The 27,982-nt window shown below is 43.1% G+C and overlaps 1 protein-coding gene across 8 annotated transcripts in view; it reads left to right on the plus strand.

Annotated features, from left to right (window-relative positions):
- KDM2B (lysine demethylase 2B) overlaps positions 1-27,982 on the plus strand; it is a 74,547-nt gene that overhangs the window by 19,165 nt on the left and 27,400 nt on the right. For 6 of the 8 annotated variants that reach the window (XM_032199163.1, XM_032199162.1, XM_032199166.1 and 3 more), the window contains exons 5-7: positions 2,894-3,020; positions 11,092-11,546; positions 19,003-19,089. In XM_032199163.1, the coding sequence (XP_032055054.1) occupies positions 2,894-3,020; positions 11,092-11,546; positions 19,003-19,089 (669 nt within the window). Of the gene's footprint in view, positions 1-1,001; positions 1,061-2,893; positions 3,021-11,091; positions 11,547-19,002; positions 19,090-27,982 lie in introns of all 8 variants that reach the window. The other 2 variants (XM_032199168.1, XM_032199165.1) reach the window with 2 other exon arrangements.

A 27,982-nucleotide genomic window follows, 5' to 3' on the forward strand; every position in this document is an offset into this window, starting at 1 on the left:
ATACATCTGTAAGGTGGTCACTCACAGATGACGGTGTTTGCTACTGATGTGGTTTTTTGGAACTTTGGATAATATCTAAAGTGGATAGATGGATTATTTTGTAAATAATCGAATGTTGTTTTTCAAGATTCTGATTAGAGTGATTAAACACAAGTAGAGTTTGTACTTGTAACAAAATCTTAATGGGTATTGTGGAAGAGAAATGATTTCGTAGGGAAACTTTGTGCCTTACTTCCTACAACGTTTTTTTTTTGTTTTGTTTTTGGAGGGCGTACAGGTCTCTAAAAGTATTTCACTTTGAAATAGATCATACTCCAGAGAGGATTTTTCTCACTGTACAGGAATAATTTTAAAAAATTATTCTGTGGATTGTAAATTATTAATCATAGAAGTTAGAGCTGGAAATGCTGGTTAGATGTAGTCTATTTCCCTGCTGGTAGGGGGTTTAGTCCTCTGGCAGAGTCCGTATCAGGTAGGACACTTTTAAATGATCACCTAACTTCCCCCCAAATAAGAGTTCATTTGACCGTGACTGTACAATGGAAAAATTACAGACTTGTATGTAACACAGCTCACACCCATCAATTAAGAAACGTTCAAGGCTATCATAAATAATGTTCCCTGTGCTTCTTCGTAAGGCAAATTTTAAAAGATTTTAAAGCTCCGTTAGACTTACTCTAATGGCGAAGGCCACGGCAGGTCTCTGCACAGTACCTCGTGTTGGATGTGGTAGCTCTTAGTTCAGAAGGCTTGCAAAGGCAGAGCCTTCCCAGGCAAACAGTGAATTACAGAGGCATGGAGGGATTTGCTGTGGGTTGGAACATTGATAGTGAGGCAATTAGGAACTCAAATTGAATATTAAAGATTGATATACATAATGGGAGCACTGCATGCATTACTGCCTTGTCTTTCACATTGAATTAACATTGGTAACAACTAAATTTGGTGAAGCTCAGAATCTGTCAACAAATGTTGAGCAATGATGTCTTTAATATTCCCAGGCATGTGGCTGAAAACCTTTTGAAGGCAAGGCTGAGGGGTGGAAGGCGGCTTCCTGTTTGTAAGTCAATTCTTTGCAAATTTTGTTTCCTGCAGTGCTCTCTTGGAAAAATTTGAGTTCCTTTATTAGCATATATTTTAGCATGGCTAATTTCCCCTGTGTTCCGTAATAGTGATACGTGACTCGAGCTCTTCTTTATGACAAATAACTAAACCAAAGGAAAGAAATTCTCCACTGCAAAAAGGCCCTGGGGTTAAATGTTCTCACATTTAGGGGGATTCTGGTTGGTTGGTTGGTTATTTTTTCCATTTTTTTTTCTTTGGTGTCTGTTCTTTATAACAAACATCAGGGAAACATATGAAAAGTTGCAGCATTGCTGGATGCATGACCCATCGCACCACACAGTTCAGATTTGCCAGCTCCACTTGTGGAGGATTTAAGAAATTTTAACTTCGGGGAATTGCCATGGAATATCGAAGTCCTACACTGTGATACATTTAGTGGGATGACACAGTGTGTTCTCCCTTAATTACATGTTGTTTCACTGCTGAAAGTGCTTGTGCTCCCTGTGGGAGCAGAGGCAGGTTCTTTGCCCATGTTGGGGACAGTTTTCAAGCCTTCTTGTGTCTTTGGCGTGGCCGAGTGGATGCTGGTGTCACCAGGCAGATGTGCAGACTGGGCCTGCTCTGCAGAGCCGGATCTGAGTTTCCAGGTGTTGCAGTAGTGGGTCTCTTTAGACCTCACAGCTTTTTGGGTGATGTGTGGTGGGGTGGTGGTTTTTGTTTTCAATCAGTTAAGATAATGGTCCTTCTAGTGCAGTCCAGCTTTTCATTAAACGTGGGTGGACACCTCTTAGCTAGGGGAGCAGTTAAAATCCATAAAATGCCTTAAAGCGATTCTTAAATACCAGCGCAGTGCATGCATGCAAACCTGCAAAATGCAATTTCTGTGTCACCAAGAGAAAAAGAAGCGTACAGAGCAAGTACAAGTGCAGGCAAGATGCGTGGCATCCGTTTCTAACAAATGACAACCAATATTTCTATGTTCTTGCATTTGGGGACCTTCCTAGGTTGTTCCTTGGTACAGTGACCTCCCATGGATAGAAAACTATTGGGGAAGACGAGGAAACCCACTTTTTCTTCTGAATCTGAAATGATCTCACAAATACATACCATTACAGATTAAGATTTTTGTGTACAAACAGGTCTGAGATGAAAGAAAAAATGCGCAGCTCGACAGTCTTTTGTCAAAATCCCGCTTTCAGTTTTGTTTGTAGCAAAAGTTAGCTCCCTACCAAAATGCGAGGTGTAAACCACAAAAGGGATTTTTGCTTTTAATGTGTATACTAATCATCAAGAATTTGTGTTTGTTCGTTTGTTTAATCAAATTGTTGGGAAGGTGGTAATTGGAAAAAGATGTATTTCCTGCTTGAGTCATTTTAGGTAGTGCTGCCATTTTGATTTAAAAAAATGATGATAATATAATCATGTGCTAGTGCTTTGGAAATGAAATAAACCACTTCTGTTTTAACTTGGATTTTAGTGACTAACATCTGTATGTGACCACCCTATGTTTACACAGAAGGTAAAGAATGCCGTGGGGGCCATCCATCAGTTTCATGATTTCACAAGAACACAAACCCTTTCCTCTCCCGCCACCCCAAGAGGATACAAATTAGTGAACCAAGAAATGATGCTATCATGGCAGGCAGGCAGGCGGCCTCCTCGCTTTGTATGCTGAAGGCATCCGTCTCACGCGGCTCCCCCCGCCCTCCCCTCCCCCTGCTGCATACTGTGTGTGCTCGTGCTAACACGATGAGAATGATGGCTGGCCCTTGTGCTGCAAACTTCTCCTCCCTTCCCCGTGGACTGACGGTCTCAACCTTGCTTTCAGGTGCACGCCAAATTCCGTTATCCTTTCTACTATGAAATGTGCTGGTATGTTCTGGAGAGATACGTGTCCTGTGTGACCCAGCGCTGCCACCTCAGCAAAGAGTACCAGAGAGAATCAATGTTAATTGGTGAGTGAGCCTGGTGTTAATTGGTGAGTGAGCCCGGTGTTAATTGGTGAGCGAGTCCTCCGAGCGCGTGTTCAGAAACGATGCTAGCACCTTAGGCTTTGGTTGCTTTGGTTTCTGCAGAGATATTAAATTGCATTGGAGAATTGTGGAAATTCTGGTGAACTGTTTCTTTATTTTGAGGTGGGGAGGCTTTGGCTCTGAAGCATTTTCATGAAGTACCAACTTACTTTGAATGATATTTATTGAGCATTCCTTAGCAAGTGGATCCTAGAAAAAACAATTTTTGGTTGCATCTCTTTCTTGGTTTCAGTACTGTTTGTGTTAAGGTGATGTGCCAAACAGTTGAGGATTTACTGCTGTGTTTGGCACAGTACCTTAGTAGCCAGAAATGTGTGCGTTGCAAATGTGCTCTGGTAGGATGGATATTTAGTCCTTTTATAGCGTGTCTCCTCCACAGAACGCTCCACAGTCACTATACCTGGCTTCTTTCTCTTCTCCTTTTTTAAATCTTGACTTCAATTCTGTCTGTTTGGTGACTGACTTCTGCTTCAAGAGAATACCAAAACCACGAAAACACCTACACAAATCTACATGATCTATAACCTCAGTGCAGGGAGGTCAAGAAACCTTTAAAACAGCTGAAAATGGACCAGAGCAGAGATGGATGGACGTGCCTGCAGCGGGAAGGCATTGCTTGACGCTGCTGTGAGCTTTACATCAGTGTGTTGCAATTCCAGTTGCTGCCTTTCTGAACTGCCCTTTTTTCCTTCCCTGGGCTGGAACAAGGCAGCAGGCCACGTTACCTCCCTGCACATTTTAAGCACAGAATGGCTGAAAGGAACACAGCACCAGCTAAATCTTCACTGATACGTATTAAGTCTGGAGGAGAACTAAAGTATTTCTGTGCTTCCCACCCCAAGATGCCAGTTGGAGTGAACTTGGACTGTGTGGAACTGCTCTGGACAGGAGGGAAATGATTGCTCTAGCATAATCTTCAGTAGGGGTTGAAGAACGTATAAGCCCATAAGCCCCACTCTAGACATATTTTCTGTCCAAGACTGACTGAAGGGACCTAAAAGGCCATGTAGATCAGCCAGAGAATTTTTTGGGGTCCCTGGGAACTTGAGTAGTACACATTTTGTGTCTTTGCTCCATGAGTCCCTGATCAGAAGGGATTAGTAAAGCAGGAATTCCATGTGGAAGAAGTGTGATGTAGGGTCATCCTAGAGCAAAGGACAAATTAGCCCTTCAGATCTGCTCTTCAAAAAAGCAGCAACAAAGCTGGTAACTGTGTGCCTTGGAAAATGCAGAACCAACCTCCCGTAGTGAAAACCAGTGGCATGAGAAGAGGCTCTTCCTGGTGGCAGGGTGAGGGTGCCAGATCACCGAGGTGTAATTGCAGAGCAAATTAGATGTGGGGAGTGGATGGTTCAGGATATTGAGACAGGACCTTTTCCAGCTAAATGACCAGTGTGAATTGAAGCCCAGCTCAGTGATTACTGATAATGGGTTGGTGATCCCCATGAAGTGTGTCTCAGTCCGGTTACTAGCTGAGAGAGGCTGAAATCATACAAAAGCTCACTGGGAACTGCAGTTGTCCAGCATCTAGAGGGAAAAAGATTGTTCTGCATGACTAAAGAGTGTCAACCGCAAAGGCATCAGCAAAAGCAACATTGGCAGCAGTTTCTGGGTCTTCTTGCCTCTTTGTGGTGGCTTTGGTTGTTGGCCTGCTGGAAGGTGAATATTAAACTGTTTACATATTGATTCAGTGTGGTTTTATGGTCGTTCCAAGCTAATACAAGAAACATGCTGCTCTCATAAGATGAATCTCTTCTGTGAACCCTCGAGGTCGTGTGGCTGCCCCGTGAGCTGAATCAGCTCAGTGACCCGACTGAAATGAATCCTCCCCAAAAAGGAACACGTTTGTTATCGGTAGGACCAATGAGCTGATCTCACCTGCAGCCCTGCTGCAAGGCTGCTAGTGCCAGCTCAGTGCTGGAGTGCCTGCCTGGCAGACCTTGGGCTGTTGGTGCTGTCTTGAATGAATTGGTTCCTGCAGTGTGCTCAAGTGGTATCTGCTGACAGCGTGTGGCTCATCCACCTGCCGGCTGTCTCTTGACTTCAGGGTATTAGCATGCTGATAAAATCTCTGACATTGACATCCAGGGCCTTTCTCTCCAGGAGTGACAGATTCCTACTTTGTCAGGCACTCGCTTTTTATTTCTTAGCAAAATCTTAACCTTAAAATAATTATTTAGCTGGAGATTGCAGTACAACAGCCCAGATCTCCTACTGGATCTTTCACTACGGCATTTATCAAATTCTCTGCAGGAGTAAAGGGACATCATTTACCTTGACAAAGCTGTGATGTTTTGTTTTGCTTGAGTAATACTGTTTCATAGACTTGCTTGTCTTTCTTCTACCTGGTCTCAGTGTCCAGCTCTTGACTCAAATAAATCTCCGTGAACTTCAGTCCTTGAATTACACTCGTTTGTCCTGCGGGGTCTGTATCTTGCTATCATTCACCTGCTATGGGATGGGAGATCTAAATGAAGTCGCTACTCCAAAACCCCACTGCTTTAGTTTTGAAGTTTTTCTTCAGAACTGTTAAGGTCCTTAAATTGTTAAATGCTCTTCTCTTCCTTAGAGACTTTCCTATCTGCAAGCAATGCCTTGATTTCCCATGAGAGAGTATCCCCTGACGAAGAATTTCCCGTCGTTCTCCTTAAAGAGTAATGAAACAAAGTACTTAACTTCCCTGCAGGCCCCTCAATAGATTTAATTGTCTTCTCTCCTCCTTGGTTTCAGAGAAAAAAATCTTCATGTCCTTGCATTGATTTTCAGAAACTTCTCTTGAAGAATCAGTGTTTCTACTGCTTATTTTTCCCTTTTTTTTTTTTTTTTTTTTTTTTTTTTAATTTTCTTGAAGTACTTTGTTGTGAATGTCTACTTAATAACTTTCTTTTGGGTTCCAGAACTTGTTTTTTTCCCCACCCCTAAGCTGTGCTGCTCTCTTTCCTTACAAACCATTCAATATAGTGGGCCCACTGGGTCTCAGAAGCCGCAGAGATGACCACAAGTTGATGAGGACACATCCTCCAGAGAGAGAGCAGCATGCTGCCTGTGATCTCTGGGATTCACAGGGTGGTGACTTTCATAGAGTCAATAGAAATCCAGTTCTCCTCTTTGGGAAAAAAACAGACACTACTGTGGTGATAGAGAACACCTTGGGAGAATACAGAACTGAGTTCATAATGGTTTGTGCTTTAAGGATATCTTTAGACCCCTCGTGTTATGTTTTCATCGCGTAGTATTTATTTACCCTGGCATGACGGCTGCCAAATTCAGAGTGACTCTTTCAAGATAAGGCCTACTCAGGAAAATGTATTCCTGTGATACCTCTGCCAATGCAGTTATATGCTAATATAGCAATTTTTACTGTTCTTTGTATTTCTGTTTCCTAAATGTCTGGACTCAGAACTTCAGAAAACAAAAACCAGCCTCAGCATAGGTGAGGCTGAAACCTTGGAGTGTTCCACTCCTGAAATGAAAATGCCAGCCCTTCTGAAGGAGTCAGAGGAAGGCTCTGTGGCTTCTTTTCCCATTCTTCAGGCCTGGGACGAGATTTCAGGCAGTTGCCTCCTAGGTAGTGAGTGTTCTTTGTCTGATCTCTTCCACAGAAGGGCAAACACTCAGGGGAATGACGGCACGACAGAAATCACAGGCTGCTGTAAAAGCACACAATCTCTTTCTCCCCCTTTTTCTTTTCCTTGTCCCCCTCAGCTGTGACATTTGTCCTGCCAGCTGAAATCAGAAGGGGATCCTATTCGGGTTTCCACCTAGATTTGAACACGCGCTGCTTCAGGAGGGATGTGTCTTCATTATTTTTACTCTTATCATGAATGAGTCTGTACTGGTTGTTTTCAGCCACAATTGACCTTCAGCGAGATACGGATCTGGAGAGTGAGCTGACAAAGAGTAATTGGGAGAAAATACTGGGCTATCAGAAATCCACTTTCTCTGTAGCCTGCAGCTTTTAAGATTCCCATTGCTAAAATTTTAACGGGATGGCTCTAACTATATATTAAGCCTGATGGATGAAGAAAATGTGCCCTATGGCATGGCGAAGGAGCCATGTCGTCTTTTTTTTTCCCTCTCCTTCTTCTCAGAGGATGGAATGGGTTTGCTTATCGGTAGGCAGGTACTGGACTACATTGAGTGGTATCTGTATGAGGTGCTCCACACAGCAACACATTTCCAGTATGCACAGTTTTGTTTTTTCCTTTTTTTTTTTTCTGCTAATGAAAATGTAATTTCTGTCTTTAGCAGGCCAATAGGAACTGCTACTCCCAAGCCACAGTGCCAAGGTTTGAAACTGGGAATGGCAAGGTAGATAATGGACACTGGACTTTTGTAAAGAGTTCAGAAAGATTTTGTACTCATACCTCACCCTCCTCCCTGTCTTTTAAGTTCTGTAATACAAGTCACTTTTCAGCAACGAAAGAAACTGTGTGTAATTATCTTTCTTGTACAAGTGGGTGACTGTAGGGAAAGTTAAGTGATTTGCCCAGAACCACAGGGAAGTGAATTGCTGTAGGGAAAAAAACAAAACAGTTTTTTCTAGCTTTCTGTCCTGTGGTCAAGCCTGTGCTGCTGCTTCTCCTCACTGAGTTCTGTCATTGATTGGTTGTGTAATGTGGTTTTATTCCCTCAAAATGGGGAGTGTTGAAGGTCTTTTAGGGCTATCTCAACTGGGTGGGAGCTTGGACTGGCCAACCACTCTGAAAGTGGAGTCCCGAGCAGGTATTGGTTGGGGCAGTGGCTCAGGAGGAGAAACCACAGTTGTGCTTAGCAGGGGCTCCTTTCCATGGAGACGCTTCATAAACTAAAATACTACAAGTCAGCGGAGCCCTGGCGATATAGTGCTTAAAATGCCCTTCTTGACAAAGTAAATGCAGATTTCGTTTATGTAGGACATAAGTGTACAGCATCATAATTCTGAGTCAGATACTGTTTTCATTACAATGAATAAATAAAACTCATGGCATGTTGCATTACACCAAAACACTTGGAAACACAAACTGAAACTTCCTCACTTTGAACTTACCCATCCATTATTGATTCCCTTGGAATTTTTTAATTGTTTTTAAATTAGCAACAGTAGCAGACAGTTGCTGCCCTTTGAAAGCAGTCCACTCTCGCTCCCGATGGTATAACAGGGCTGTAATCCCCTGGTGCTCCAGCATGGGCTGATGCACTTCAGGTTATGAGCAAGCCCCATCCCCACGGGTAAAGTTAGGGCCAGTCATCGTGTAACTGTCAGGCTGGCAAAGAACTGGCCCTTGTTTGGTGATGTTCATTCATCCTCAAGTCAGATTGGGATTATTTTTTGCATGTGATTATGCTTGCTGATTATCCGTACCCAGGTGTAGCTGGGCCAGCAGTGCCTGGTTTGTGCAGGCAGCAGCAGCTGGCAGAGCTGAATTGCTGAGCCCCATGTGTGCCTGCTTCCCGTGGGAATAGCCCCCAGGATGCTGCGATGCTCCTCTCCTCTCCTCTTTTGCCTTTTGCTTCATTAGATTAGAGCAAGAGACAAAAAGTGGAGCGCTGTCTCAAAGGCTGTTTTCTCTTAGCACCCGAGAATTCCTTGCAGTAAATTATTCACACCTCCATAACGTGATCTCCTTCTCTTTCCTTAAGCTTTGGCTACGCTTGCGATTTGCCCCACTTACAGCCAGCAGTTCGTGTTCAGCAGAGCCACAGCATAGGAAGACAAAAGCACGGTTTTCTTTGTAGAGTTTTACCCCAATTTCAGTCAGTGGCACTGCACTAGTACCACTAGTAACACAGTGGTACCCGCTTTCACCTGCTTCTCTTTCATTGCTGGCTTCTTCTCCCATCTAGCCTAGGCTTCTGTGCTTCAGGCAATTAATTGTTAAATGCTTCACCAAGGCAGTGTGGCCTAGAGAATGGGCTCCAGCCCTGAATCCAGCAGTCTGTGCTCTGATTCCCAGTTTTGCCCTAGATTTGGTGTGTGACAATGAGCAACTCGTTCTCCCAAGCATCTGTTTCCTCAGCTGTAAAATGGGAAAATGACATAAGCTGATTACATAGCCCTTTGAGGTGGGTGAGCGTGCTAGCTACTGTGCACAAAGGAGAAAGCAGTGTCAAAGAAGTTGGATAACCTCATGTTTTTAAAACGTCCTGGTTAAGGTGTTTTCTAATCCTGTTTATTTTTCTAAGAGCAGCTTGGTGGGGGCGTGTGAGCACAGACCAGAGGGGAGGAGCTGCTTTGGGGCGCTGCATGCCCCCACCTCAGCACGCAAAGCAAACTGCTCTGCTGTGCACGGAGCTGGATTTGGCTGAGAGCAGCCTTGCTGGTTGCTGGTATTTTTTATGAGTGCTGTATTTTCACAGGCATTTCAGCTTAAATATGTTTTTCAGGAACGATTTTATGGCCATTCTGGTTCTGAGGAAAAATTCAGATGTGCCTGAAGGAGCAGTCTGGACAGAAGTCCTTGAGTTTTGTGCACGCTGTGCCATTGGCATGCTTGCCCTGAGGGATAAAGTGGCCAACTCCTTTCTCAGGCCCTAATGCCCAGAGGTGCGCCTGGCCCTACAGAGCTTTTCTGTGAAATTGCAAAGCTAAGCAGGGAGGGCAGCTGCCCTAGGACAGGTACTCTACCACTGCCTGTTACATCTTTGTTACCTAGCTGACAAGCAACACGTGTTTTGTGAGAAGATGCAAGAGGCAAGGAGTTGCTCTGTGACAAGAATCAATTTGCCAGTTTGGAACTGGGCTTTGGCATTTGTTTTGAGCCTCGCTGTTAAACAACCGGATGCTGAGCTTTCTTTAATGTTCATTTAATCCTTCCTTACGCATGAGTCACCTAGTCCTGATCCAAAACTACTGCACAGCAAAGCATGAAAGTACTCAGGGTTTTGGCTTGCTGAAAAAAAAATAAAATAAATGAAAGAAACTTTTAATTAATGTTAACTCATTTTTCTGTACGACTTCCATTTCCCTTGCAGAGTGTTTTTGTCTACAGCTTCATCTCCTACCCATTTCAGTCAATGTTAAAATCCACATTGACTTAACTGGGTGGTGCTGGTGGTAACTGTATTTTCCACACAAGTTCTTGCTGTTGCTAGCCTGCATTCAGTGGTGTTCACTTAATAAGGGAAATTGTGTCTAATAAACAAGGGAAGAGCAGCGCTTTAGAGAGTCCTGGCTACCAGTTTCCTACGTTGCTTTTACTGCTTGACTGCATGCAGTTGGGCAACAGTGGGGATTTTTAGGGGAAACCTAGTATAAAGCTAAGATTAATAGTTCTTTGGACTTGGAAACTTGTATTTAAATTTTCCTAAAAATTTTCCTAAAAAGTACCTAGAACGTATGAGGGACTGCCTTAATTAAAACAATATCATGTGAGTGTCAGTCCTTGCATTTCCCGGTGTGTTTAGGCTTCTTGTACATGAAATAAGCAGAACTGTAATCCTCTGCCTCAGAAGAGCACTGGGTATGCGTGCAGTAACAAGTGGTAGTCCTTGTTTTACTAATTGGTGCTTGCAAAGAGAGAGTATTGGGAAGTTGATTTTTTGCTGTGCAGAGCTCGCGTAAAAGTGATGATGTGCTTCATTTTAACATGCTTTTTTTCCCCCCATAATTTTCCCTCCTTTCTTTGCTAACTTTCATCTTAAAGCTGTAAGATTACTGAATCCGGTCTTTTGGGTTTGTGGGAAAAGTGACTGTATGTGACTTAAGAGCTTGGCGTACTCTTAGTTGAAGGCACAGAAGGTTGAAGTTTTGAAGAAAGCATAATTTTTCCCTTAATTTTTCCCAGTCATTTGAACTGAGCAGATGTTAACAAAAACCAAAACCAGCATTAAAAACAACAAGAACAACAAAATTGGCTGAATGCAGCTCATTCCTTATGCATGCTTATCAAGCAATGTCAAAGGGCATTATCCAGTCCACTTCTAAATAGGCAGCTCCTGGCCCCAGTCATACAAGTGTTTAAGTTCCAAACTATATTGGGTAAAGCTTCAGCATTCTTTTTCTACCTTTCAGATGCAAGAAGAAAACACAGCCTAGATAGCTACTCATCAGATTCGTGGTTAGACATGGATGAAGAATCTTGTGATGCCCATATCCAAGAGGAAAAGGATGACAGCTTGGATAAGAACTCCAAATCCCTGATGGATGGCTCCTCCTCGCCCAACAGCACGCACTCAGAGGACAAGGAGGGTGCAGGGAGGAAACAGAAAGCCACAGTAATGAGGTACCTAAAAAGAACTTTGTCTAATGAATCAGACGACAGTGTAAAATCCACGACCCCCACGGATTATCCCAAAACGCCAACGGGGTCTCCAGCTACAGAAGTTTCAACCAAATGGACTCACCTCACAGAATTTGAACTGAAGGGTTTAAAAGCCCTGGTGGAAAAGCTTGAATCTCTCCCAGAGAACAAGAAGTGTGTTCCGGAAGGCATCGAGGATCCGCAGGCTCTCCTGGAGGACATGAAGGTGGGTGTGATCTCTCGCTGATCCACACAAACTGTACGCTGTGGGCAGGGCACAGGAGAGAGACAGGAGGAGGTCAGAAGGCAAAGTGCTGCAGTGTAGGGGTGGCAGCTTGTGTGGAGCGACCCCCTCGTGTCAGCCTGCTGTGCCGTGCTGAGGGAAATTATGCCTCTGACAAAAGCCATCTTTGCACTGGGGAGGCAGCTGTTCGCAGCCTGATTTAATTGATGCGCTCCTTTCTGACTGTCGCAGCTGTGCTCAGGGGCCAAAAGTTTACATCCTTTCAAGGCTTAGCGCTTGTTATGGCCCGTGTGTAAATATTATACCTCAAGAAGTCTGTTTATATTTATGGTCTTAATCTGCCCCTTTTGCTCTAGTTTCTTCTCTGGAGTATCTCTAACTGACACGTACAAAATACGCGATTTTAATGCAGAAGATTATCTAATGTTTGCTGTTGCGTTTTCTTTTCTTTTCTTTTCTTTTCCCCCCCCCCACCTATTTCATTTTCTTTTCCTCCATTGCCCTCTATAGGTTGGTAATTATTCTCCGCTGGTACAATTCGGAGGCGGTGTGAGCAGTGCATGCCCAGTAGTGACACAACTTCTGCTCAGATCTGTAGTGTACTGGAAGTGGTACTCATAGGAGGAATCTGTCCCTGTGTCCATAAGACCAGCACAGCCTTGCTGCTTCCTTATCCGCAGCATCCCTCTGAATTACTCGGTTAGCTTTTCTGCATCTTGTTTTCACGTTGTATAAAATAGGCATATTAATGCGTTTTTAAATAAAGCTGAGACCAGCATACTCCTCATTTTGCTTGTACTTGTTAAATAAGGCTAAAATTGTCCTCTAGTACTGGATAGATTTGATACCACGGAAATTTGGCCTGATTTGAAACTATTGGTATTAATTCATGATCTTGTGTTTGGACTGCTAGTTTCGTGCTGCTGCTGCATCGGGTGTGATTCTTCAGCTGTGCAGGTTCTGTGCATGAGCTGTGTGAGGCAAAGTCTGAGGGAAAAATGTGTTTATACGGTAAAAGGGGGAGCCTGTATTTTTTTAGTGCTGGTGCAACAGCTGCGTAGAAAAGGCTTCAAAGCCAGCTGAAGAAGGCTGGGCGTACGCAACGTGCAGTGGAAGCTTATTCCGCAATCTTGGAGCCTGGAAGTGTGATACGCGGCACTCGGTTTGGTAAACCACAAGAGCTCAGAAAGTCTCTTCTTGCAAAATCAGCTGCTTTGTGTATGAAAATGGTGTGCGTGCCCACGGTCGTGGCAGTAAGATTCACAGGCTTGCTTTGTGATCAGTCACGTTCTAATCGGAAATCAAAATGAAATTTCACAACCAGGGGTTGAGCTTGGGGTGAAGGAGGAAGAACGGCAGCATTACTTTTCTGAGCTTCAAGCCCAGACCAAGTTCCACCTAAAAATAAACGGCCCCTTCGTGAAATCCCAGGAAGGGGTACAACATGATAGATGGTACAGATGTTCGGAGTGTGATCGTGCATGCTCCTTTGGTGACGTACCCCGTACGCTGTGACACATCCCACTAGAGCCCGGCAAGATGCCATATGGGAGTCTGCTTTCAAGCACTTCCTAGGAGCAGGGCTGCTTTAGTCCTCTCCAGAGCAGTGGCTTCACAAGCTAGAGGTGGAGAACTTTGAGTGGACGTTTAAGAAAGAGGTCCAAGTCATGCACTTTCAGTGATTTAACCGTGCTTTAGCCAGTATTAAGTGGGTATTTGCCAGTTTATTTTGTTCATCTTGGCAGAGTTGTGATCTTGATGTTCCATCTCCTTTCACAATTGCTCAGAAAATTGCCTGCATCTCAACTTCCCTCCCCGTGCCAGCACACACTGTAACCATCAGGATGTAGCCCAACATCTGGATCTTGATGGTTCCCTGCTGGTTCAAGAGCCCATGACCACATCTAAACATCATCCATGCTGCAGAATTGTTTTCTCTGGAGTCACCTCTGTATGTTTGGCGAGCCTGGGACTGATTAGTCAGGGCAAGGCTCTCAAAAGGACGTTGACTGACAAACATTTGCTTGAATGGTGTTGAAAGCACTGTTAAAGAACTTTCTTTTCTTACCCATCTTCATACAGAGTGGGCCCACATACATGTATATGGCAGCCCTTAATTTTCAGAGAATGAGAGTGAGTACAGCTCAGTAAATAATGAACCTCCCCCCAGCCTGCTTCCTCCACACCTCCCCCTGCAGTTCCGTTGTCTTCTTGCCTGGTGCTCTGAAGGATTTGGGGCAGTTTGGGTGAATTGTGTTCAGACCAGTGGTTGCCTGAGTTATGTTGCTTCTCACGTCGGGACTGGAGTTCCCCAACGCGGCCCTGCCCGTTGTTTGCCAGCAGGGTGTCTGAGAAAGCTGCCGACAAGGTGCATCTCGTTGCCATCTCATGCAGGGACCCTGTGGGGACTGCTCTCTGTCACCGTGTCAGTCGTGCCAGAAAATAAATGGTAGAGCCAGAGCATCCTATCTCCCTGTAATCCCTGCGATACCGAAGCATGAAGTTTGTTTTAGTAGGTTCGTTGGCTTTAATAAACAAAAACAAGCACATCGGTGCGTGCTTAGGGCATCCACCTTCAAGGGACAGAGCTTACTGATGGAGAAGGTGCCGAGTGACTGATTTCAGCCCCTTGAGTTCCTCTCACATAACGATCCTTGCAGGGTTACTGTGCTGCTCGGCGTTTTGTTCTGTCCTTGCTGTGCAAGGTGTGCTCGGACCCGCGGCTGAACACGGAGATACGAATGTTCCCCGGGGTTCTCAGAGGTGCTCAGCCCTGCAGTACTCGTGTGTGCTTCACGAGTGCTAATTGCTGAGCTGTTGTTATCTCTGGTTCACAGGTGGGGAGCTAACGTGTGAAGAGATTCAGATAGAAGTGACCATAATTTCGGGTGCTGTTTTTCCACACCTCTGATGTGACTTTCGGAGCAGTTATTTAAGCGTTATTTAAGAATGATATTTGCAAAAGATGATTTTAATGGGATTGAAACTGCAATTGCTTAACGTTTCTGCAGCACGGAAGTTCTGAGCTGTAGCATCCAGTTCCCAAACCAGGCGTGAGAAGAGAAGGTGCACATAATTCTTGACTGCCTGCGGAAACTTGATTTAAAAGGTTTGCTGTGTGTCACTTAGAGACATAATGGCAGAGGAAGAAATAGAGTCCATTTTTCCAGAATGGTGTTTATCTCCTTGACCACCAAATCATATTTCCTCTTACTTTGCTACCAGTTTTCCAACCTGAACAGCAAATAACGTGGGGATTTTGCTGATAGCAATAGCAGTAGAGTGAGCGGAAGCCCAGCACCTCTACCTCAGCTCTGATGAATATCCAGAGCACCCGTCATGTGTGTGATTGAATGGAGGCCGAAATCCTGTAGAAAGAGCTTTGGCTTTGCAGATCCTGTGTGCTGGGACTGTATTCAGCTGTATTCATGAGGCTTGTGTCATGGGCAACCTGAATTTTGTGCACGTGATGTATTAATAATGCAGCCTATAAAAAGCACCCTTTTAGTGCTCCCGCTTGAGAGTTATTTTTAACAAATGTGTAGCGAGAACATGCCCTGACAGAAAGTCCGTAAGTCTGCTTGGAAAGTCTTAAGCAAGTTTCTTTCTGAAGAAAATCAAACCCATGTTTATTGTAGTAGCTTTATTTCTTAATGAAGTATGCTCAGGAACTTTTCTGTATGACGTGCAAGTCTTTGTGCCTCGGTAAGATAATTAACATTTTTGGAAGACAGGACAAGGGTGATTAAACTGGAGAAAGGAAACCATTTTATTCAGTGATGCAAAGTTTTACAGAACAACTCAGGGTAACTTGTAAAGAATTCATGCTTTCCTGTCTGAAGCAAGGATACAGTAAAGGATGGGTGAGTGGATCACTGCTCTTGGTGGTAAATACAACTACAGCTATATGCAGCTGTTTAATGTCAAGTAGGTGAGGCTCTCTGAAGTCAAGTAATTTATTTTCCTTATGGGAAGGGAGAGTGAAAACTAATCTAAGCCCGTGTAAATTCCTTACATGTCATCTAAGCTCCTAACTAACTGTGACTATCTAGTGGGGACCCAGCAATCCAGAAGTGTCCAGCTAATGCCTCTGCAGATTGAGATCCCATTTATCAGCATGATCGATGGAGTGCAGCAAGAAAAGGGAGGCTTATTTGCGGAGCACAGCACAGGCCTCGCTTGAGGAGCAGGTCAGTTCTTCCCTCAGCTCAAACGAGGAATTAAATAATTGCTGGATGCAGCTCTGCTGTATGGGAATTGTGTCCCATGAGCCTTGTGTTCACCACCGAAGGAGCTTCTCAGAGGCTCCAAGCAGCGATTACTGACAGCAACGTTCTCTCCCTAGCAGATGGCATCTGAACAATCGTCAGAGGAGATGCAGCATTGTCTGTATCCAAATATCTGTGGCTGGGCTCTGTGTGAGCGTGTATGTGCAGCGCATGTGAGGGGAAATCATTGCCCAGGTAACACGTCCTCTCCCTGAGGTGCTCGGCTGTCCCAAGTGGCAGAGGAACAGCAGGCTCAGCAGTGTAGCTGGTGGCAGGGTGAGCAGCCAGGAGATGCTCCAGCCATTGCTGCCACATCGCTGCTGCTGCTGTTACCTGTTGGAGGCACACACAGCCTGCAGTTACACCTTGTTTTCCATCCATCTGTGCACCCAACCATGCCTGCTCCCTGTCTTTCAATTAAAAAAAATAAAAATGAAGTAGCAACTGAACAGTTAAAGTACTTACAGTGAACAGATGATGAAGAAAAAAAAAAAAGGGATAAATATTCTTAGATGGTGACCCCTGGGACTGGAAGAGTTTCATTGTGCCACTTCTCTGTTTCATGTTTAGCTGCCAAATGGTACGGCAGCCTGCTAAAGATGCAGTTGGGGTGGACTTAGGCATGAAGAAGTGAATGGAGAATCAACCACCTTACACCCTGGTGTAGTTTGCGCACCCCACATCAGAAGGCAGGTAAAGCTGAGCAGTCTGCATCCCACATTAAACACTGCCAGTGATAGCTGTCTGCATGCAGGCTCTGATTTCAGCACACGGTGTTTCTGTTGTGTTGCTAGCAGGATGGTAATGCCTTCGCTGCTGTTGGGAAGGAGGATTGTGAGATCTGCCTCCTAATAATGCCACAGACCTTCCCCACTTCAAAGCAAAAATGCTGCTCTGCTTTCGAAGGGACTGTTGAAGTCCATTAGGGCAGAAGAAACTCAGTTTGCAGAGCAGAGTTTGTCAAATATCCGCAACTCCTTGGCAGCAGCAGCAGATTCTTGTGCAAGACAGATGATATCTACTGAAATATGTTCTTACTTTTTCTTGCCAAGAAATCTTACCCCATTCTTATTCTGATGGCAGAAAAACACTCCCTTTACTGAATGCATTTCAGGGGAGTCATTCCTTGCTGTGCTTGTGAAATTCATGGCTAAGCTGGATTCTTACATACTTACTCAGTTTCTTTCCTTCATACCTGCCATTGTCACCACAGCCTTCAAGTGTAGTGAATCGGGCGGTCTTGTGCTGGATGAGCATCGTGTTGTTTGTCTAACTGAAGCCCCACGGCTTTTCTTTATCTCCTTTTTTGTTTTTCTTTTTTAGCAGGTGAAGTGTGCATCCCCCAGCCCGTTGTGTGCTGACCTTTGGCACCAGTCAGTGCAGCTGTGGCTTGGTTATGGTTCTGCTGCTGAGACATCCGTTGTTTTCAGCTGGCTGATACGATAAACTGACATAGTTTTAAGTTTCTTCTTGGATAATATTTTCACGTGATGCATACGATAAGAAGAAACCCTCGGTACCCTGCCAAGTTCCAGGAATACGCTCTGCTTGCTATTGAACTTGGAGTTTCTGACAATCATGAGTGGAAATGTTAAGGTTTTCCGTCTCGCAAACTTCCAAATTTAAGAGTAACAAAGTAATGAGGGATGAATTTGTCCTTTGTTTATATGGCTCTCAAGCTGCCTTCTCGCTCTGGAGAATTTGGGCTTTGCTATAAAAATACCAAGCCCTCTCCATTTTTAGGACTGAAAACTGGCTTCCAGAATGTGCTCACAGTTACCACACTGATTGCTGCCTCAATACAAAGGGGCTGTGGGAATGGAGGTGCTCACTTGGCCTTGCTCTGCTTGGTCAGGAGTTGGTTAACTTGCCGTTAATTAACCTGTCTGTAGCAGCTTTTGGGGCTGGGTGTTTGCTGCCTGCCTGTGCTCCACAGCAGGGACAGAAGCCTGGAGTTAGGTGCCGGTGCTTGGGCTGCTGGGGTCTGGCACAGGGCCGTCGTGTGCCCAGCCCTTGGCGGACGATTACAGACAAATTCCAAGTGTGTTTCCTATTAAAAATGCCTGTATTTTAAGCTCTCTTTGTATAGTGTGTGAAATTTCTCATTATTAAATTAGAGAGTGCCGGCGGTGGTGGTGGTTCTGAGAGTGCCTGGTGCCTGTTGCTGTCTAATTAATTTTTTTTCAAGAAGTCGGTATAATTGGGAGCAATGGTGTTGACTTTTATTGTCTGGGGTTATCTCCGAAATTCTTTACAAGGCGGTTTCCAACCTGCTGCCCTTGTTTGTGTAGTTGGAGCAATTTTTTTCTTCCTTAAGCTGTTAGTACTTATTTGGGCCTCAGTTTTCAGCAGCTCCGCAGGATCCCCCTGGTTTGGGGTTTTCGTTTGTCGTCATCTTCAGCTGCTGAACTCCACCTGAAGAGCTGTGTAGCGAGGTTAGTAAGCGTGTACGGAGTTGGGGAGCGTGGACGATTCCCAACTACACCACTGAGTACACTTAAAAGGAGTCTTCCCCACCTCAGCCTTGGGTTGTGTGGCAATGGGAACAATTCTCAGCGGCAGAAGCTGTGTAGGGCAGCACAACGCACTCACGAGGTGTCTGGGCCAGTGCTTCAAGGCAGAGGATTTGGTGGGGGCACGAAGACCAATCTTTTCCCTTCGTCCTGTGCCATCCCAAGTCAGTTGGTTTCTTAGTGAATACTCAGGAAACTGAACGTCTTATCCGATTACATGAGTGAATTAGGTTACAACAGCTTGGCCTGCCCTTTGGTGTGGAAGGAAGGCCGGTGGAGGTGTTGGTTGTGGTGGTTGCTTGGGTTTTAGTGAGCTAGAGTCTAAAGGGAGAGCTAATGGTTGGCATTACCAGTGGAAAGCACTGGTGTGTCTTCTGGACACACCAATTTTGAAGAAATCTGTAATATTTGAGGCAATTCGTTGATTGGTTTTGCCGTCTGTTGTGCAAGAAACTGCACTTCTGGCATTTTAACAACGTGTGAGCTTTGTTGTGAATCGGAAGCTCTGAAGCAAAATTAGCTCGTAGAGGTGTAACAAGTCAGCAGGGATCACGTCAGTCTTTTTCATCAGGGTAGGTGTTGTGTTCTGTAAGTCTCTGCACTCGTCAGCTGGAAAAATATTTCTCTGGTTAATAAAGACCTTTTCGTTCGCAACAGAACATTCTGAAGGAACATGCTGATGATGACCAAAATCTTGCCATTTCGGGTGTCCCTGTGGTCAGCTGGCCCAAGAAGACCCCAAAGGTAATGAGACACAATTCACAATTCCTTACTAATCGTTGCCAGATCCTGGTGTTTTCTAGCTGTAATCTGACAAGTGGTTTCTGTGATACTTTGGCAGCAGCTAGCGCTTTTAACACGAAAAGTTATTTTTAATAGTTTTATGACCGTGTGTTGAAGCAGCACACATAAAGGTGCCTCAGTAGGGAGAAATTAGTAGGGTTTCTATTTTAAAAAGGATTTTTTTTGCGCCTTACTTATCTGTATAAAACTTTGATATGTCTTAGTCATTTACTAATCATAGTTAAATTTGAAAATGTTGATGCAACATTTTGTGTAAATTTAAATGCTGCGTAAATCCGACAGACTGATCACTTAGCAAATACTTTGATCTGGATGAGAGGATGTTTTTTGTGTCATACTGCACAAAATTTTTCTCATACACATCTTCCACTAACTTTGGAGGGTTTTTTGTCTCTGTACCTTCATTTTTCTTCCTATATATGGGAGTAATTCTCTCCACTTTGCAGAAGAACAGGGAGGTTTGCTTCATTAATGCTTATGAAGAGTTTGAAATAATTAACTAAAGAATAATGTCAAAAGGCTGAATGTTATTTATAACAGTGGTATGTTTACCACACTCCAGTTATTCAGCGTGCTGTAAAAGCAGCTTTGCTTATTTGGATGATGTCTCATCGCTTCTATTTTTATTGTCCTTTTTCACTGAATTAGTTTTATAATACATAATTTCTTTAGAAATCCTGAAAGGGTCAGTCAACTTTAATCAGGCTTCTAACTGAAAATCTGTTGTTATTATCATTGTAAATAACTTTCAAATCATTAACTGCGAGTGAATTATTTTCCCTGTTCTCTCTTTGCTGGTGTACTTGCTGTGGCTTGGTATATAATCACTTGTAGCCATGAGAGTTTGCTGGTTTCAGACGGGGAGTAGGAGACCATGGACTTCAGCAGCCGCTAGGGAAAAGTGGAGCAAAGGCAGCATGAGATCCTGCTTCTGCCTTATTTCTGGCTTTTAGCTGGGTGCATTTCAGATAAGGTACAGCTTGCTAAATGCCAATTTCCCTTTTACTTTGTAATAGGTCTGTAGGAGCATGCATTGTGTTTAAAACATTGAGTTGTTTAAAAACAACGATTTGTTTAAAAACCTTGAGAGGAATAGATGTCAGATGCTCCACTCCTCTGCTTCGATAGCTGCTGTTCACCAGCCAAGTATACTTTAAACATCAAATAAAAAAAAATATGTCTGGGACCAGAGGAAAACTGGTGTGAGAAACTTAGAAAGCAAAACTAAGGAACAGTTGACTCTTGTGCTCAATTTTTTGAGCTTGTGTTAAAAGTAAGCATCTTAATATTTGGAGGGTTTTTTTCATAAGCTTTGGTGTTTGTTCATGTTCTTGTTCACTTTATTTTGGAATCCTTGATGGATGTCTCACTTCTTATATTTTATTTCTGTGCATTGGCAACATAAGTAACTGTAAAAGATTGAGATTCTGTTTTTTTTTTTCATGATTTTAATCTCATTCCTTTTTGCAAAATCCATCTTGCTGCCTGCAAATTTGTGTATGTGTTTTTTTTTTTTTTTTTTTTTTTTTTTTTTTAACTTTCTGGTGCTTATTTTCCATCAGCCTTTTTGGAAGCAGACATTTTTAAAGGCATCATTCCTAGTGCTAAGTTATAATAACAAACAATTCTACACATCACACAAATAAGAGGAAAACTTTATAGAAAGTCAGAGTTTAGCTTGAGATTTGCAAATAAAAAACATTTACTTACCATAGTATTCATACTTATTTTGCTTAATCAGTAATCAGCTGGTATTATGCTTAACTTGAAAGGTACACACAGGTTTGGCTGAATGTTCTGCAAAAGGAGTTTGTTGGATTCCCTTCTGATGCACAAACGTGTGCATCACCTTTCATGCCACAGCTATTTCCCTTCTTGGAAGCAGAGGCGAAGTGAGCAGGCTCAGAGGACGTGTCTTAGTGTTGCATCTTTGGGCCCCAAATTAAAATAAGTTGGAAAGACAATGTAAGGGAAATTTGTATAAAAGCAATGGTGTAAGTGGTTAAGGTTCATTATTTCTCCTTTGTTCTTTGTAAATCCTGATAATGAAACAGATTTTACAGAGAAGAAACCCCTAAGGGAGAGGGAAACTCCCTTTAAAATTGGAGTGTAGCTGGTGGAGCAGGTCTCCATGGCTGGAAGATTCCACAAACGTTGAGGACAAGGCAGGGGAGTAACGCCCTGCACTAATTTTGCTTCTGTAGTATGGTTCTTCTAGTATATAGGAGAAATGCCAAATATTTAAGAGTGCCTTTCCGGAGATACTGATGTGTAAAGCAAGCAGCAGATAGGATGCAGCACGGCACTGGCTTCTGTGGGGCTGGTAAGATGTAGCTGGTGCACCAGCTTCCAGGGAAAGGAGGATTGTCTGCTTCAAAGTCCTTAAAGTAAGAGAAAGGAAATGGAATTCAGAAAGAGGAGGCAATAAACGAAAAACGTGTCTCTTACTTTCTCCCAAGAGAAGCCTCCAGAAGAGATTTAGAAAGACAAGAGCAGCAGATGGAGAAGGAAGAATAAAGCCGGCACTAAATGCCAAAACATTTCAAAGAAAATGGAAATGACTGTAAAGAAAGGAAGGGAAGAGGCTAGAAACAGCAAGAGAGCAGGATGAGGAGAGAAACAAGTATGGAAAAGATGGAACAAGGAAAACGTAGAGCAGAGGTAGAAAACTCTTACTAAGGTAAGAGATCCCCGAAGAAGGAAGGGACAGCAAAGAACTTAATTATGTGAATAACCCATGTTGTGAAAGGGCTTGCTTAGTTATGTTGACTTCCTTCTGAAAGAGCATGCTTTTAATAATCTGAGTGATTTTAGAAGCAGCAAATAATATTTCTATTTAGAATTGACTCACAGGTTCTTTTACACATCGTTAATGTGCATGACAACAGTGTGTGCAGTTCTGTGCTGCAAAACCATTGTTTGAAGACTGAAATTCCGGGTTTTAGGAAAGAAATGTTCACTTGCCTTGATTCACAGCTCACAGCAGACAGGGCGATGGGCAGACACTCAGCTGAATGCATGGGAGTCCCATCCGTGTACTGTGCTCCCCTCGTGCTGCATCCATCGCTCACGTCTACCCTTTCTAAAGATATTTGAGGCTGTCTGTTTTTCTGCAGCTCTCTCAAAAACTTTGTTCACTGAGAAAAGAAACGGAAGTATCGGTGAGATGTATTGGTGAGGAGATGAAACAAGGAGGTGACATTTGAAGGTGTAATGTACAGAAGGGGAGGCAAAGGTCTGCGTTCTGCTCCCAGCTCTGCTGCAACCTTCTTGGGCTGCATGCAGCAGGCAAGTGGCACCTCTCCGCTCCCAGAGCTCATTCCTGGTAGATGCTGCTGCTTCACATTCTGGGTTGTGATGTGGAATTACTGTTTGTAAAGATCTGTGGAAAATTTCAGCAGAAAGTTTGGTAGCAAACCATTTCATCTGCACAGGGATTAAGGCTAATGGCTTATTAGAGGAACCCATAGTATGGCCCAAGCAGCAAATGTATTTTTTCAGATCCTTTCCTATTTCTGGAAGACAACAGTCAACTACAGGAGCACGTAATTACACTCTGTGGCAGTGCTTTCAGTTTTTAGTGTGATAAAGATCTTCAGTTGTCTATGAAGAGTGGCTGTAAAGAAGTAAAACGTGTTTGGACTCTGTTGCTCTGTGAAGGGTTAGAAATGCAGACTGCACCAGATTCTCATCTCTCTCACCTGGCATAAACCTGAAGGCACTGCATTTGTAATGATAGCAAGTGTCCAAATATGTATAGCTCTGGCTGTGAGCAGGAGATGAAGCTGTAATTTTCAGTGGCTGGTTAACAATACTGGAAAATGTGGCTGGTTTTCTGACCTCCCTGTTCATACGCTGCTTCTGTGTAATTGTTGCTTCTTGCTTTTAAGAGAAAATACTTGAAAAGTATCATAGAGCAGTGCTAATATCCCTACTTAAAGGAGTACTATTAATTAGTAAATGCTACAAATCGAAATTTTAATTAAACTTTTGTTTGTTTTATTTTAAACACCGTTCCCTGCAATTGCAATGCAAAATAATGTTTGTAGCTATGTATTGGTGTGTGTGGGAATCAGGAAAAAAAAAGTGATTTTAAAAAATGGTTGAGGAAGCACTGACCTGGACATACTCGGTCAGACCAGACAGTCTTTGTATGCGGTGTCCTGCTTCGACAGTGGGCAGCCCCACTGTTAGAGGGGCTGTAAGAACAGGGCAGACAGCAGTCTTTCCTTTGCTTAACTTCACAGTTAAGCTAGAAGGTCGTATCATCAGCTTTGTTTTGCTGTCCCTTGGTAGGTACTTTTATTTCCTATGAATTTACCTAATAATTTGTGGAACCTGTTGATCTTTCTGGTAGCCATAGCATCCTGCAACAGTGACCCCGTTGGTTAATAAAGTTCCATGTAGAAAAGCAGAAAAACAAGCTGAAAAACACCAGGAACTTCAATGTCTTCTGGTATACAAACCATACCATATGTTCGATCATCTCTATCACTATTCTAGTTCCACTACAGGTGGTTTTGAGATGAGGGCGGGTATGGGACTCCAGAACCACATATAGAGTTCAAGATGTGATGTTTGAGAGAGGAGACTAGAAGAGCATGCCTTGTTCAGCATGGCACAACAAAGCTGAAGGGGGAGATGATTGCTGTGTGTAAGTACTTCAGGGGATATAAATACCACGGGAGGAGAAGAGTTATCTAAGTCAGTGGACAATGTTGGCATGAGAACAAGTGAGTATAAACACGCCATAAATAAACTTAGTCTGGAAATAAGGTTTCTGATCACTGCTCATAGTCTGAAGCAAATAGCGTGCATACATGCACACGCACAAAGTAGACTGGTGGGGAAAAGGGTGTTAGATTCTTCAGAATAACTTGTATTTTAAATAATAAAAGGCAGTGATGGTTTGTCTGGATCTGGATCCCATAATGGTCCTTTGGCACATGTCTGCTGCCATTTTCTAGCAAGGAAACTTCTCTCTTCTTGGTATTTCACATGAATAATGCTGGGAAGGGAAGATGATCTACCAGTTTCTAATAATAGAGCATCTTTATGCATAGCTCCAGTTTTATGAACATGTATGCAACTTTGTGCATGGCATCAAATGCCAGAAATAGTATTTAAATGGTCTAAGAGTTAATAAAATTGGAATGTATGTAGAAATTAGAAAGAAAAATAGCACGAATTCAAGAGGTTGGGTAAACTTAAACTTGAAAAAAAAAACTTAGCTGTGGTTAGCACCACTGATTTTTCAGAAGTGTTGAGTGTTGTTTTACATCGGGTTTTCTTTCAATTCAGAGGAAGAGGTGCTAGGTGGACAATGAATGTTTTTGAAAACCTTTGAATAAAAACTTCTAGTTTTTACTTGCTTGCTTACCAAGAATTCCTACCATAGCTACTGCTAGGCCAGCTCCTCCCAGAGCAGCAAGAGCACTGAGGTACTCGTTCCAGCAATTAGTGTTTTAACCGGAGTGGTGTCTGAAACAGATCTGAGCACGTATAAATGGCACAGCATCAAAACAGCATCAGTATCAGGAGCCTGCCCGGGGGCTACCACCAGGAAAGCTACATTCCTAGCAGCAGGAAACCTGTGCCAAATTCCCTAGGACAGAGCAGCCCTTGGAGAGCCATTCAGGGTACTTCCTGTGAAAATATGAACATGTTAGAAAGCAAAAACTGACAATTAAAAGCAAGCATTGAACGACTGTTTTTTTAGTTTAGTATTTATAGTGTAAGAAAACAGCTAGGAAGGTGGAGAAAGGGAAAAAACAAAAACAAAAACAAAACAAAAGGACATCAAAATAATTCTGTGTAATTTGTTGGGCTTTGTTTTTTTCTGGTTGTGATTCAAATTAAGTTTTATATCAGTCATTCCAATGACACAGGAGCAAGAAAAGGCAATTGAAACTGTTGAAACTGTCACATTTTGTCCTTACCAGGCACCAGTTTAAAGGTGTTTGAAGTGATCTCACACAGCAGTGCTTCAACTCTGCTAGGTGTCAACAACAGATACAAATGCCCATAGTCTGCAAGATTTGCATATACAAATCCGTGTGTATTGTGAACCCTATTTGTTGATAAAAAGTACTGATTATAAAGTTCATCATCTACTGCAAATCAGACATTTCTTGATAGTTATCAGATGCTAATATTTTTTTCTGCCAGAAAGTAACTTAAGTACAAAAGAAAATCAAGATTAAAATCAATTTAAATTTGTTTTTCTCTTTACCGATTTCATTTGTGATTGGAATCAGTGATTTAAATAATTTTTAGTCATTTCTGTTCTTTCACTCTGTAGGAATAGCAGTTGCCATGTGGTGGGAGAACCCTGGAATGTATTCAGACGAGTACCCCAGTTCTGGCTCCTGACAAATCCATTAAGAAACAAAACCACATAGTTGAGGTTTGGGGGATTTTTTTTAAGGGGACTTCCCACAGTCGCTGTACATACACAAAACGAAGCCCTTTCCTTGCTAAGTGCACTTGGGAGCAGGAAGAAACCTGATGCACCAGAACTGAAGGCTTCTTCAGGTTCTGCACAAAGCAGTAAGAGTTGCTGAAGCTACTGGGAGCTTCTGTCAAATGTCTGCTTTCCTGGGGCAGCGCTGGTGAGGAAGGCAGCTCCTTGCCTGGCTTGTTTATCTTTCTGAGCACTGCTTCAGCCTCTTCCAAACATTAGTTCTCGAGACAAATTCATTTCTGTGGGAACTCCACGCAGGCCAGAGGAGTTTCAGGGTTTGGTGTATGTATATCATACATAATATCCCCAAAGAGCTTCACTTCTATTGCCTCAGCATTCTTCTAAAAGCTTTGCCTGGTGACTTGACAGATTATTTCTCACCTCAAGAGGCTGTACTTGAAATATTGTGTCCCTTCAGGGAGTAATTATAAATAGCAAGGACTTGAATGAGCACCTTCTTAATCTTCCATCTTTGACTTAATATTTTCCCTTCTTATCAACTCTCAGCCACTTGCTTTGAAATTTGACCGATGCCTTTATGTGATTAATACATCAAACAGGTAAATTAGAGCCATTTTGGCTCTGAGTAGAAATTTGAACAGATTGGAAAAAATGAGCAGACATCTCTATTTTCAAACTGTTGTGCTCCAGGTATCATAGTGGAAGATTTATGTGTTCTTCCCATTGTCATTCTTCCAACATATGCAAGAATATTCAGTAACATCAATTTTTTCCAACTAAGGTCTTGACTGCCATTTTTCAAGATTGCCACTTTATTTCATGGCAGTAAAAGTGCTGATGAAAAAACTGCGTGAGTCCTAAGACCTTTTCTGAATGTGGTGCGCATGAAATGGGTTGATGGGTCTCAAATTTTATCACCAGGAGCTGGACTACATGCCTTGCCGAGTTGGCCAACAAAACCAAACCAAAAGCTAAGATTTGAATCTGATTAAATATTTGAGCATCCTTAGGCTCTCCCCCGCCCCGACATTAAAACCATTCAAGCTTTGAGTTCCGTATCTGAGATTTAATAGTTTTGTTTCTGGATCGAAGCACATTGGCAGAGCAACGTGGAAGGCGTTTGTCATTCCACGGTACGTGCTGCGCAATTATGGACATTAATCCTGCGTGCACTTTTCAGAACAGAATTGAATTGTATGTTCTGTCCCTGAGAAGATGGCTTCCTTTTAGTTCCATAGCACACTGAAATTAAAGTCTGCTGAGAATATAAATGAGGTCTTGTTTCAACTTTATGACTTTCCTGCAGGCACTGGTAGACCAGATCTAAGAGGCACAGAAGCGCTCTCCTTTTTGAAAATTAGCTAATCTAACAAAAGAAATAGAGAAGGTCTGATAAAAGTGAAGCAGCTTTGAGACATAGTTAAGCGTGTTTTGCTTGTTTTTGTCCTGCATGTTTCCCTACAAATCCAAATAGAGGTTGTAGTTGACAGCCCAGCACCTGAGCTCTCATGAGGAAAAACATACTTGAGCGCTTTCTTTGCTTACATTTCAGTGTACCGTTTGTTTGCCACTGAATGTTTGGGTTTGGTCTCAAGGTTTGAGAGCTGCTGCCAGACATCGGACACAACTGATTGTCTCAGCGAGAGCGTTTTGTGCTGTGTGTTGAGAGTGCAGAGCTACTTAAAGGAAAGCAGGTTACATATTCTGGTTAATCCACTCTTTTAGCTAGGAACCACATTTATTTGCATGTTCCTCCACAGCATGGCAGTCATTTCTTACCTTCTTTTGAGCCTACTTCACTAGTTTTTGGATTTACTGGCAGGACATGGCTCTTGGAGGTGAGCCCTCTGTGATATAAGGATTTGTGGAAGGAAGCATGGCAGGATTTTCCTCATTTCCCAGCAGATAGCCCCCGTCATGCCATGGCTCTTCATGTAGAGAGTATATTTGTACATCCCGATCTCAGGCACTGTTGAGTTTCTTGGTACCTCTCCATTTACACAGATGTGATGCTGTGAAGATAGAAGACCTCAGTTCTGTATCAGCAGGTTCCCAAGATTTGGAGCTTTTGCCTTATGTGGCAATGAAGTCAGTGTTTCAGCACACTTTCTGTGGTCTTATTATATTCTTAAGATGATGGGATGGCTTTTTTTTTAAACAAGGCTTCTGAGAAAGATTTGAGCGCGTGAGTTGCCACCAGCACGTTCTGTCTGGGCTCCTGTTGTTTCGTGTGTTGCTCCTCAGCTACCCTGTAATAGCCCAAGGTTGTCAGTCTTCAAGAGAGTCGTACAGCCCTTGCCTTCTTTGCCTCTCATGTGTTGGACACTGACTGGGTAGAAAGTATGTGCAGGAGGCATTATGTGGAGGGAGCAATCAATAGATTATTTCATCTTGAGTTACTTTATTTGA

The sequence above is a fragment of the Aythya fuligula genome, chromosome 17, assembly GCF_009819795.1.
Source record: "Aythya fuligula isolate bAytFul2 chromosome 17, bAytFul2.pri, whole genome shotgun sequence".
In the NCBI taxonomy this organism is placed as follows: Eukaryota; Metazoa; Chordata; class Aves; order Anseriformes; family Anatidae; genus Aythya; species Aythya fuligula.